This window comes from Bombyx mori, chromosome 25, assembly GCF_030269925.1.
Source record: "Bombyx mori chromosome 25, ASM3026992v2".
Taxonomy (NCBI): Eukaryota; Metazoa; Arthropoda; class Insecta; order Lepidoptera; family Bombycidae; genus Bombyx; species Bombyx mori.
In genome coordinates this window covers 11,021,641-11,034,327 of record NC_085131.1, presented here as the reverse complement: position 1 = coordinate 11,034,327, position 12,687 = coordinate 11,021,641, and the positions used below count along the sequence as shown (strand labels likewise).

The following is a 12,687-nucleotide window of genomic DNA, read 5'->3' as shown; positions in this document are numbered from 1 at the left end:
CTACTACCGGATCGGAATCGCGACCCGCTGAAATCCGGCGAGAAGCTCAGTGGGCTGTGTCTGTTATTATAATTCAAAGAAATCATTCGTGAACATAATGTAAATTTGCATTGGACGTTACTTTAATATTATTAAATAAACAGGGGCAGCTTCGTTTTTTTTTGTTGATGTTATATTGTTTGTGAAGTGTTTTATTGGACCCAATTAAATACTTTATTAAATTAATAATTTAAATATGAATACCATCTATTAAACGACGAATGAAAAACGAAGTCCAACTCACAATATGTAGTTGTTCAAATAAAAATAAATCAATGCATCTTGGAATAAATACGCAATTTTTTTGTGCATGCTGCAATCTCCTTTTTTTTTTTTTTTTTTTTCCACAGGAGAAAATCGCCGGATCCCCACCCGCGCGGCAGGTGGGGTATGTGGGAGTTGAACCTCACTAAAAACTCCTGCCGCTCACAACCGGCGCCCTACCTCGGACCGGGCCGGAGCCCAGTCGGGGCTATTGAAACGGCGGGACAGGGTTGACGCAGAGCACATTACATCCATCCCACCGTCCCACGGACGCCGGACCGGTGGCCGCCAGCGAAACGACCACCGGTTCCCTCGTTCAGCGGGCCGAGAGCCCGCTTTGATGGCGCCGCGTTACACCTTCCCCCAGAGCGGTCGGGGGAACGCGGTCTACCATCACCCGGCTTCCTATTGCGGGTGAGCGTGCAGAGCACGCCACCCCTCGTCTGGGTCCCTCCCCGCACAAAACGGGTGGGACCCCTAGCTCTTAGGGGGCCAGGTCACGGATACGACCCCGGTCCCGACCCCCTGCTCGGCGGCGGCGGGTTTCTGCGTAGTGAGGAGAGCTTTCCCTCACTCGCCCCGCCGCCTCCTTCTGCGAGATGGTGCACTCGCAGAAGTCGAGCATAGCCTTCCATGACTCATCGCTGCCAAGCATCGACGCCACGACGCCAGGCAGCGACAAGTCAGGTCCCATCTTTGCGACCAGGACACGGCGCTGCACCTCCCAAGCGGGGCAGACAGCGAGCGTATGCTCCGCCGTGTCCAGGTCGTGTCCACAATGGTGACACCTCGTCGTCGGCTCAGCCCCTATCCGGCGCAGGTACTTCCCGAAGCATCCGTGCCCGGTCAGCACCTGCACCAGACGAAAGGTGAGACGTCCCTCGCCACGATTCACCCAGTCATCAAAGACCGGGTAAACCGCCTCGACGGTCCGTAGCCCCCACGTGGGGTTGGCCAATCGCCTCGACCACGACTCGAGCACGGACCGCCGAGAATGGGCCTTCCGCGCCCGCAGCTCACTCTCGGGGACACGCGCCACGCCCCGAGCACGAAGCTCGCTGCGCCACCGATAGTCGGCAGCGAGCGACTCCGCCTCCAGCTCCCATGGCGGCGTCCCCGCCAAAACACACGCCGCCTCGAAGGAGACGGTGCGATATCCGCGGATGACCCTGATGGCAACGGTGCGCTGCGGCCGGCGCAAGAACCGAGCCATAGTGGCCCGGTTGCGCGGCTCAGCCCACACAGGTGCACCGTACAGGGCCATCGATCGCACCACCCCCGCGTAGAGACGGCGCACAACCTGATCCGGTCCCCCAATATTCGGGAGCAGCCGGCTCAAAGAACCGGCCGTCCCCATCAATCGGGGGACCAGCTCCGCAAAGTGAGCACGAAAGGCCCACCGGCTGTCCAACACGAGGCCGAGGTACTTCAACTGCACCCCGACCCCTATCCGGACGCCTCCAACCACGATGTGGGTGTCAACGGGTGGCGCCCTCCGCGGCCCGTGAAACCACAGAGCCTCGGATTTATTGAGCGCCACGTCGAGACCCAGCCTCCTTATCCTTCCGACGACGAGGGCCACTCCCGCTGTGGCGAGACGGGCAGACTCCCTAAAATCATCCCCCCGGGCCACGACCAACGTGTCGTCCGCGTAACAAATAACGCGGAGGCCCGGGAGGAGGGCGCCCCTCAGCACCCAGTCGTACCCGATATTCCACAAGAGGGGGCCGAGAACCGACCCCTGCGGAACACCACGCACGACCGGAAAACGATGAAGGGTCCCACCGTACCCGGTACATACGACCGACCTGGCCCCCAAATAGGACCCAACCAGCCGGCGGAGGTAGAGGGGCACTCCATGCCTCTCCAGTGCCCCCCCTATCACGGTCCAGGGCAGAGTGTTAAATGCGTTGGCGATGTCAAGAGACACCGCCAGCGCCACCCCACCCCGAGAAACGGCCTCGTCCGAGAGGGACCGCACGCGAAGAATTGCATCCACGGTCGAACGGCCCTCCCGGAAGCCGTACTGCTCCGCCGACAGGTCAGGCCCCACCCCGACCAGGTGCCGAACGATGCGGGCAGCCAGAATACGTTCCAGCAATTTTCCCGCCTCGTCTAGCAGCACGATAGGACGATACCCGGCGGCTGTATCCACCGGGCGCCCCTCCTTCCTCAACAACACAAGTCTACCCGTCCGCCAGAGCGACGGAAACCGTCCCGACTCCAAGCAGCCATTATATAGCTCAAGGAGCCGGTCCCCCAGGGCACCGAGGGCCAAGGCCAATACCCGGCCGTGGACTCCGTCCGGGCCGGGGGCCGTGTCTTTCGCAGTCATCTTGACAACGGCCACCCGGAGCTCTGCCTCGGTAATACGAGGCACCTCAGCAGGAGCTTGGCCGTCGACGGTGTCAGACGGCCCGCCCATAGCGGGAGGGACAAAACCCTCCCGCTCCTGCGGGAACAACGCCGAAACGATGTCCCGCAGCTGCTGGGGCTGGAGACGCTCAGTCATAGAGGGGGCCCACGGGCGCAACTTGCCGCGTACCAATTTGTATGGGCTCCCCCACGGATCCGCTTCGAGCGCCTCCAAGAGTCTCTCCATGTTCTGCTCCTTGGCCCGCCTGATGGCCAGCCGCAGGGCGTCCTTCGCAGCGCGATATTCGCGGTGCAGCCGAGCTTCCTCCTCCGCGAACGCGACGGGCTCGTCGCGCCGCAGGCGGCGGCGACGGCGGTGTCTAGTGCACCGGCGGCTCGCCCGAATGGAGACCGCACGCAGTCTTGCAATTTCGGGCGACCACCAGGGCGACTGTCGCCGTCCAGAGTGCCGAGAGCCGACCCGGGGCATCGAGGCATCACATATGCGGTGCATCGCGCCCCGGAACCATTCGGCCTCGGTTTCCACATCGACAGGTTGTGGGCGCTTGGGCGCCCACGCCGCCACCATAGAGGCCTCCACCAGGAGCTCCCTGTTCAGGAGCTTCAGTGCCCACCTAGGGAATGACCGGGATGCACTCTGCGGGGGGTCAACCCCGCGGGCACCTGCAGCCGGCGTCGGCGCAGGGGCAGAAAGATCGTACCGGATATACCGGTGATCGGACAACGATTCCGCCCCCACCACCACTCTCCAGCCGAGGATGCGCCGCGCGACGGGCGAGCTCGCGAACGTCAAGTCCACGATAGACTCGCCCGTCCACCGCACGCAAGTCGCGATCGAGCCCCTATTAACGATACAGAGACCGACCGCGACCGCCCACTCCTCCAGCAGCCTACCACGAGCGTCCGTGAATGGGGAACCCCAAGCGACAGACTTCGCATTGAAGTCCCCCGCCAGTATCACTGAACGGGGAGCGAGGTGACGAGCGATCACCTCTAGCCCGTCCAGGAACCGCTCGAACTCGACGGTAGGCCGATTCGGAGAAAAGTACACCCCGATCACGACGATATTTTCTAACTGTACCGCGACGATCCCGGGGCCCCTGGTCACCATCGCCAGGGGGGGGACCATCGCGGTTCTTCTGATATGTATGGCCGCCAAGCCATCAACGTCCCCAAACCAACAGTCATCCGCTGGGGGAACGAAGTATGGCTCGGCGACCACAGCCACGTCAATTGACCACTCCGCCATGGTCTGGAGCAACATGTCCTGAGCCCCAGCGGAGTGGTTCAAGTTTCCCTGCAGGAAGCGATAGGTGTGATCCATTAAGACTGAACCACATCCATCGCTCCCTCCCCTACTCCATTGCCCCCGCTATCGGGCGCGAACGCCTCAGCGGGGGACAAAGTGCCGGCCGGTGCTCCCCCGGCCAACCGCTTCTTTTGACGCCGCTTAGCTTGGCGGCGCCGATTTCGTTCAGCATTCTTGCTGGCCGGAGGGCAGGCCTTGCCCCCGGCCCGGTGGTCAGCCTTGCGCCCGGCCGCCGCACATAATAAGCAGTGCGGCGCAGCCGAGCACACGGCCGCCTTGTGTCCCGGCTGACCACAGCGAAAGCACAATCCGCTGCGGTCAACGGCACTCGCGCATTTAGCAAGGCAGTGCCCAGTGCTGAAGCATCTGAGGCACCGCCAGGCGCGTGGTTCGAGAAGGCGCACGCGGGCCGCTATCCAGCCCACGCGCAACCTGCCCGGTTCCCCCGACGGTCTCCCGGGCGGAGGAGCAGCCAAGGAGGTGGCCGCCTCTACCGGGCAACGCACCCAAACAGAGCCAGCCCCGGTATAACCGAGGCGCAGCTCGCCTACGGTTATACTCTCCAGGGCGCAGTTGCCCCGGGCGGCAATAGCCGCCGCCACCTCATCCTTAGTGGTGCAGTCGTCCAGGCCGGTCACTCTCAATTCAGCCATTTTGACCGGCCTGTGCACTCGAACCTCCTCCTCAGGCAGAACCGTACGGAGCTTCGCCGCCAGACGCTCCGCGATGCCGGAACTATCGGCACCGGGACACTCTAGTAGCTTGGCCCCATTGGCCGTCAGCCTACAGCGGAGGCCCTCCCCCGCCCCGATCTCGTCCAGATCAATAGCCGCGCACGCCCGGGAGACTACATCTCCGTATGACACGCCCTTGGCCTCGGCGGCCGGCAGCAGCGTTAAGACCACTGCCGCCGACCGCGGCGCGCGCGTCGACTTCTTCTTCGTCTTCTTTTTCTTGGCGGCCACAGGCGCTCGACCCTGTTGGGGAGCAGCCTGAGACGCCGCAGTGGCCGGTGCTCCACCCACTTGGGGAGCTGTCGGTACGGCCCTCTTGGCACCCCGCCGGGCCACCACATTCCACCCCTCGTCCATGTTAGACGGGGGCGGGGGCAGCGGACGGGGTTGAGGCGCTTGCGATGTGCACTTCGCGTTAGCGCCGCCCCCCCGCTTGGCTCTGTCTCGCCCCGGGCCCGCCCTAGTAGCTGGAGCCTGTACGGGGGTGGAGCGGGTCACTGCAGCACCCGACACCGCGGCATGTGTAGACGCAGGCCGTTCAGCGTCACCAGCGACAATACGTTTCGCTTCGAGAGCCGCCAGCCCGCCACCCAGCCTTTCCATTACAGCCTGGACGGTGCGATCGATAATCTCGTCCAGGCTGTAGCAATTCGGTTCCGGCAGGCCCAAGATCCGTGGCCCCGCGGATCCCTGCTGCCGCTCGACGGCCGTCGCCTCCCTAGACCGCGGCGACGGGAGACGCGAACGCCGCTGTACCGCGCGCGATGGTGGCAGCACGGGCCACGGGTCGCCAGCCGCCGCTGAGGGACAGGGACCCCGAGGGACCCCGGAGACCAGCGGCGACACCGCCGGCACAGATGCCGGAGGAGTCCGCGACCCAGCGGCACGCGGCAACGCGGGCGACGACCTCGTCGCGGCTACCCGCTTGGTAGCAGCAACCTTGCCATCGGGCCGCTGCTGCGCCTGTAGCTGTGCTCGGAGCCTCAAATTCTCCGCCATCAGCTGCACCACCTGGTCATTGGCGGAAGCAACCGAAGGCAGAACCTTCGAGACTCGCGAGACGACTTCCCGCAGCCTGCGGCCAGCAGCTTTGGTTTTGGCACTGGTCGCCGCATACGACTTGACGGTCTTCATGGCCCTGCCTATGACCAAGGCAGGGTCCCGAAGACCGCCCTCCTCCTCTTCTGTCGTCCGCCCGTCCAGCGAGGCGACAGACATCGACGCCGATGACGGCGCCGGTGACGGTGCGCCCTTCCCCCGAGCGGGTCTCCCTTTAGGGGGCGGCATCTCCTCCGCGGCAGAGGCCGAATCGGAGACTACCACCACTTTCTCCGGTGGGGCATCCGTGTCAGAGGACGACGTTAGCCCCCCCTTCCCTTCGCGGGAAGAAACTCCCCTCGATTTCCTCTTCCGCCTGACTTTCCCTTTCGGGCCAGCCGCCTCGCAGTCGCTGACGAGCGCAGAGCGCGTCGAGCCAGCGCTGGCACACCTCGGTTCGACGGGTTTTCCGCTGCCCGTCGCACAGCCCCCTTCATCGTGGCATGCTTTGCCCCCCCCATGCTGCAATCTCCTTAGTTTAAGTTCACAGGATCCTTTCACCTAGTAGTTATAATAAATAAAAAAAGTTTTAAAATGCACAAATAATAACTATATATAAACTTATTTATTAATGAAAATCATAGTAATGTCTATTTGAAATAGCCGTAAATAAATCTGTTACGAACCGGTAATTATTACTCTAAGCGTAACCTACATCTTGCTGAGGCCGACTTGAGGTCATTCAATGTGGTACTTGGAGTAAGTCGTGTACTACGAGCACAGGAAATCACTGAGCAATATTGATGTTTGATTAATCAATATCTTTCTTCGAATTCGATTTTTAAATTACATTGTATGTATTGTATTGGCGGTAGCCATCATAGGACTTTTTTTTTCTTCTTCTACCTAATCTGAGGGTCTAGAGAGACTATATCAGCGTAACCTTAACTAGTAGGTGAGCTCACGGGGCTCAAACCTGACGATTTTGCTAACACGAACCCTAGCAAGAGCCGTATTTCGCAGAATCTACCACCGGATCGGAAACGCGACCCACTGAGAAGATCCGGCGAGAAACTCAGCGGGCTGTGTTTGTGGGTTCATTTACTCGCCGAGCCCTTCGTAAAGCGACGGGTTCGACGAGAACGATGACCGGTTCATAGGACAGAAGTTATTTGACAAATGCCTGAATCTCGCTTACGACATTTTCAAGATAAGCTAAGCAAGATAAGCATATATACAAGCTCCGAACAAAAACATTCGGACCGTCGGTCTACCGAGCAATATCGCTTCCCGCTCAGTGGCAGATCTTCCCTTTGTCGTATACCTACCCCGAGGTGATTTGAACACGCAATGTGTGACGCAAATTTTATACGTACCTAGTTACCGAAGATTAATAAAACAGTACTGCTTATCGACTTTCATATTCACATTAGTGAGAGATTTAATCAGTTTTCATCAATAAGGATATTACTCGTAAAAGCGGCACACGAGAGACCGGTTTATTTGATAACGCACAGCCGATGTAACTGATGATGACCTTACTGGCTCAAAACGTGTTTATTATTTAGCGCTGTAGCGTAGGCACGCCAAAGGTTTGTTGTTATTTATTGTTCTTCGCTACTTATTCGATAAAAATAAACATAAAACGATTAGGGAAAAAAAATATTATAAATTTTCTCGCGACCAGCCCAGTCTCAAACCGGCGAGTTGTTATACGAGGCACTCTGTATTTCATTTGGTTGTGAGTCTAAAATGAAGAACATATAAATATATATTACTGGTGATTTTTTATTGATATTGTGAGCCCGAATGTCATATTAATTTGTGAGGCCACCTGACTAACATAATGCCGCAATGTAAGCCACATGCGAACGTTCTGGTCTTAATATTTAAACAGTTGCTATACAATAATACAATTTTGACTGTTCCATCTCACATTTCAATTCATGGTGTGAGATCTCGCTGCTAATCACTTAAAAAAAGCGAGTAAAGTGAGCTCAAAAAAAAAAAGGTTACAAATGAATTGTATGTCAATAAGTAACAAAACTTTTAAACTACAATTTGTTTCCGAAGCCGTAAATAAAAATCAAGATCGGACATCGAACAAATCAATTTCAGAGCTCTATTTCCGATTAAATTTGCAATAGAGTTTAAGCCTTATTGTCTCGCGTTAAGGTCTTTGGTAAAATATCGTACTGTCTAAGCCAGTGACCAGTATATCTCGATTATTGACCGTGATCCACTTTTTGATTAGTTGACGCATTTTATTTATACATCCGCACTTTATAAATGCTTGCGATATATACGATTACATTAAATGACCCATAAGCTATGAAATGATTTAAGTTTTTGTTGTACATGAGGATATAAAATCAATTTGTTAAACTGGTTGTTTTGATGTTTATAATACTGAGACCTTGAAACTTAATTAAAGCATACTTCAAATTAATTAAAATTACTTATACTATTTACAGGTAAAATAGCTAACGACGAAGAAGAAGTGCCATCAACTACGTCATCACAAACACTAGAGACATTACCTCCAATCTCAACTCCTACACCAAGAATAATAGAAGTGACAGAAAACGTGACCGAAGCAGAATTGACGAAAGAAGCAGAAGTTACAACAGAAGTTCAAGAAGCTATCGAACCAAAACCACAACCTAGACTACTCAATTTAAATGTAGATGAACTTCAAAACTTCGCGAACGCACTACACAATCAGACTATCGAGAAGAGCAGTAAAAAGGGTTTGGATTTGAGTGACGTAAATCTTGATGAAGAAGACGACGAAGTTCCGAGGATACACGATCACAAGAACAAGAATATTCCGGACAAATTTTATTCAAATTTACAAGCGCCTTTCCATCATTTATTGAATAACGAACGGGGCTCGGATGAAATCGGAACGTGCAAAGAAAACGAAATCAGTTATAAGGTTGGTTTTTTTTTTTAAATTGGACCACCACTGGAGTTTTCTATGTAAACCATTAAACTTTCAATAAATGTTTGATCTCATGACTGACTAGAAGTTGAGAACTCATGAAGTGGCGACATCCATCTTGAGACACTTGAGATCTTGAGATGGATGTCTCATGTGTTTTGTAAAACGCATATATATTATTCATTCACTGTAGGAATGGGCAAGATGGTGCTAGCTTGGTTCAGACTCGCTGTGCGGCAGACCTACCAATAATTATGTACATTTAATTTCTGGGCTCAATTTATAGCACGATTTTATTCATTTATTGCGGAAAACGGTCGTGTAAGGTGTACATTTCCTTAAAAATATTTTACCTGCCAAAGTATTTGAAACCCGCCTGAGTGGTATCAATCGATACGAGTGCACTGGCCTGATAAGTCAAGAAAGCTTCTAAATTTAGATAAAGAATGGTCCATGTTACATGATACATTTGAATGCGAAGAATGTGTTAAATTATGGCGGCTATCAACCAATTTATGATACGTATTTCAATTTTATCTTTATTTTGTGTCATAAGTTCAACTAGACGATGACCGGTTTTATATTTTTTTGATAAATTGTGTTTTTTAGAAATTATATTTAAATACGAATTACATATTGATAATATGATGAAATATTCCAAGATCGTTTAGGCATTTTTAAGTGAACACGTGAGTTAAAAAGACACAAATGATATAAATAAACAATTAATTTTCTTGGTCTAACCTTAAACCAAACACTCATTGGCTTCGGGTGGCTTAACAATGTTATCTGTTATTGTGTCTTTAAAGCAGTTAGTTGCTCTCAATTATGAAAAATAGTATTATTATTCGCCAATAGACGTCCGGAAGAGTCATAAAGTTGATTATCGATTAAATTGATTATTGAAAACACGAATAAAATAACATTTTCTGAAAATAAATCGTAGCTAGATCGATTTATCGCCCCCGAAATCCCCTGTATACAAAATTTTATAAAAATCGTTAGAGCCGTTTCCGAGATTCAGATTATATATAATATGTACAAGAATTGCTCTTTTAAAGGTATATAAAGTCTGTGTATAAATAAATATATAAGATAAGTTAAGATTATTGGGAGTCCATTGAATCTTTATTGTACCATGTGTTATATGGAGGAGAGCTCTGAGGAATTTTAACTGCTCGCCAATTGAGAAAAGGTTAGATAGTTATTTCTTTACCACGTTTTATCGATTTTTCTCATGAACTTGCACGTTTTTGCAGTCCTTTTTCGAACAAGGTTTGAAGAGCAGTGAAGGCATTTAAAAAAATCTTAGAATATGATTTTCTTTCCAATCAGATCGGTGATCATATGGATCGTGGATGCGAAGAATCATGTGAGTGTACTCCGGGCGGCGTTTTCGAATGTTCACCGCGCTGTAAACATCCTTACATTCGCAGCGGGCGACGATTGAACGATCCCTTATGCTTTGAATCTCCTGTAGACAGCTGCTGCTCTATTATCGCTTGTTCCACTGGTAATGGAGGTATGTTTCACCATTACTATTTTTTTTCGTTGTTAACATTGTGGACTTGGATGAATGATGGAGCCTGTAGACATTAACTACGTCAATGCCGCTGCCCATCTTGAAACATGAGTTCTAAATTTCAGTTTTTACAGTACAATGTTTGCACAAATCGAGAGGCATTACTGCTTCTCGGCATAAATAGACAGAGCGGTGGTACCCACCCGTGCGGGCTCACATAACGTTCTAGCAGTGACCACATGACCATTTTCCTTTGCGTATTTATATGTTGCGAGAAATGCATCTCTTCAAGTGCATTATGAACGAAATTGTACATATGTATTTCAACCTTGAAGAATCTCATTTAGCGTCATAATGGGTCGGTGTTAGATTGTTGTAGCATTTAAATTTTGAAACCCTAAATCGAGTTTTCTAGTGTAATCTTAATTATAAAAGCAATAAATAATCTTGGAAATGTTGGGAGAGAGTGAGTTTCTTTAACGCTATGGAGATTTAAATCTTGTGTCTCGAATCGGAAGGTGATCGGTTGGCTTATCACTGGACGAAGGTTGCAATTACCTCGCTGATCGAGTGATTGACAGCTGTTCCATGAGTTTTTGGTTCGATTATCCACCATCTTTATGAAAGGTTTTTCGGTGTCTGGATGCAAAGGCATCTTTGTTTGTCTTTCTTAGTCATTGGGAATAATTCTAGCTTGAGGCCAACGTGGAAGGTTTGCTTTCTTAATTAAGTGAATGTGTATTATGTTTTACTTTAACCAGATAATAAGACTTTAGTGAAGATTAGAAACCAATCAATTTATCACCGAGCAATAGATCGTTTGATCATCTATAATGGCGACAACTATCTGAATTTTGTGCATATCGATACAATATATTTTTTATTGCTTAGATGGGTGGACGAGCTCACAGTCCACCTGGTGTTAACTGGTTAATGGAGCCCATAGACATCTACAACGTAAAAGCGCCACCCACCTTGAGATATAAGTTCTAAGGTGTCAAGTATTGTTATAACGGCTGCCCCAACATTCAAACCGAGACGCATTACTGCTTCAAGGCAGAAATAGGCAGTATGGTGGTACTTACTCCCGCGGACTCACAAGAGGTCCTACCACCAGTAATTACGCAAATTATAATTTTGCGGGTTTGATTTTTATTACATGATGTTATTCCTTCACCGTGGAAGTCAATCATGAACATTTGTTGAATACGTATTTCATTAGAAAAATTGGTACCCGCCTGGGATTCGAACACCGGTGCATCGCTCAACACGAATGCACCGGACGTCTTATCCATTAGGCCACGACGACTATGTAAAGACTTCTGTTATTTGTACTTATGATATAACGTTATCTAACTTACAGATACTAAGCCAATGAAACTGGATGTTTGCCGCTACGGCAACGATACATACCCGGTCGGGACCAAATGGAATATCGGATGTGAACAGAGCTGCATGTGCGAACCTAATTCTGTAGCTACGTGCAAACCTCGGTAAGAATCGTTCACTTGAAACAAATGGAAATTTCAGGTATTTGACGTATGCGAATGACGAATAAACTAAAACTTTCATATTTATCTCTAAAGTAGTTAGTCTAACATATATTTGTTTGTGCTGCTCTTAAAACCACAGATTCGCGTATGGAAAAACCGACCAGATTTATTTGTATTTAGATGTAGTATTTTTTTCCTCTCTAAGTACCGGTCATTTTTGTAAATACTTTGACATTGGCAAAATCAATGCCAAAGGCGTTGGAGCCAAATTCTTTATAAAAAAAAAAGAAAACTTTATATGCACATCACATTAGATTATTAGTTTACTCATTAAAGCTATCTCCCTGATATCCTAGATGCAAACAATACAGTCCGTCCGAGAAATGTATCAACGTCCAAGATCCGAATGACGCGTGCTGCGAGATCCAAGTGTGCGATGTATCACAAGACGTTCACGAAGAACCGCCTGATAACGTCACATCTTCTACGACAAGCGCTAGTGAGGTAACACAGGCGACGTCTGTAAGAAAACTAATATTAACTGTAATAAATAATAGTTTAAAGAAACTTACAAAATACGCTTTTATTGAAAATCCAACTAAAAAATAGAAAATAAATTGTAATAAATTTGAATTAAAAATAGTGTAAGAAAAATAATTTTATTGTAAAAAAAGCATAGGGTGCTTTTCAGGATATTATCAAAATAACCCTTCTACTCATATCTGTTCATAAAATATTTATAACTACTGATACCATGCACCCCACGCATTTTATTTTATACTATTTTAAATTCAAATTTATTACAGTTAATTTTCTATTTTTAGTTGGATTTTCTATAAAAGCGTATTTTGTTACTTTTTTTAAACTATTATTTATTTTTCATTTTTTAGTTGAATTTCAATTTTTGAAGGGAGTCAAAATCATGTGCAAAAAATCCGTTACATACATACGTCTGAAGCTAATAAAAG

General features: G+C 49.7%; 1 protein-coding gene across 1 annotated transcript in view; it reads left to right on the top strand.

Moving 5' to 3' along the window:
* LOC101740079 (putative epidermal cell surface receptor) overlaps positions 1 to 12,687 on the top strand; it is an 80,019-nt gene that overhangs the window by 52,558 nt on the left and 14,774 nt on the right. The window contains exons 3-6 of the mRNA XM_012689568.4: positions 8,235 to 8,698; positions 10,040 to 10,226; positions 11,590 to 11,719; positions 12,076 to 12,223. Of these exons, the coding sequence (XP_012545022.2) occupies positions 8,235 to 8,698; positions 10,040 to 10,226; positions 11,590 to 11,719; positions 12,076 to 12,223 (929 nt within the window). The remainder of the gene's footprint in view (positions 1 to 8,234; positions 8,699 to 10,039; positions 10,227 to 11,589; positions 11,720 to 12,075; positions 12,224 to 12,687) is intronic.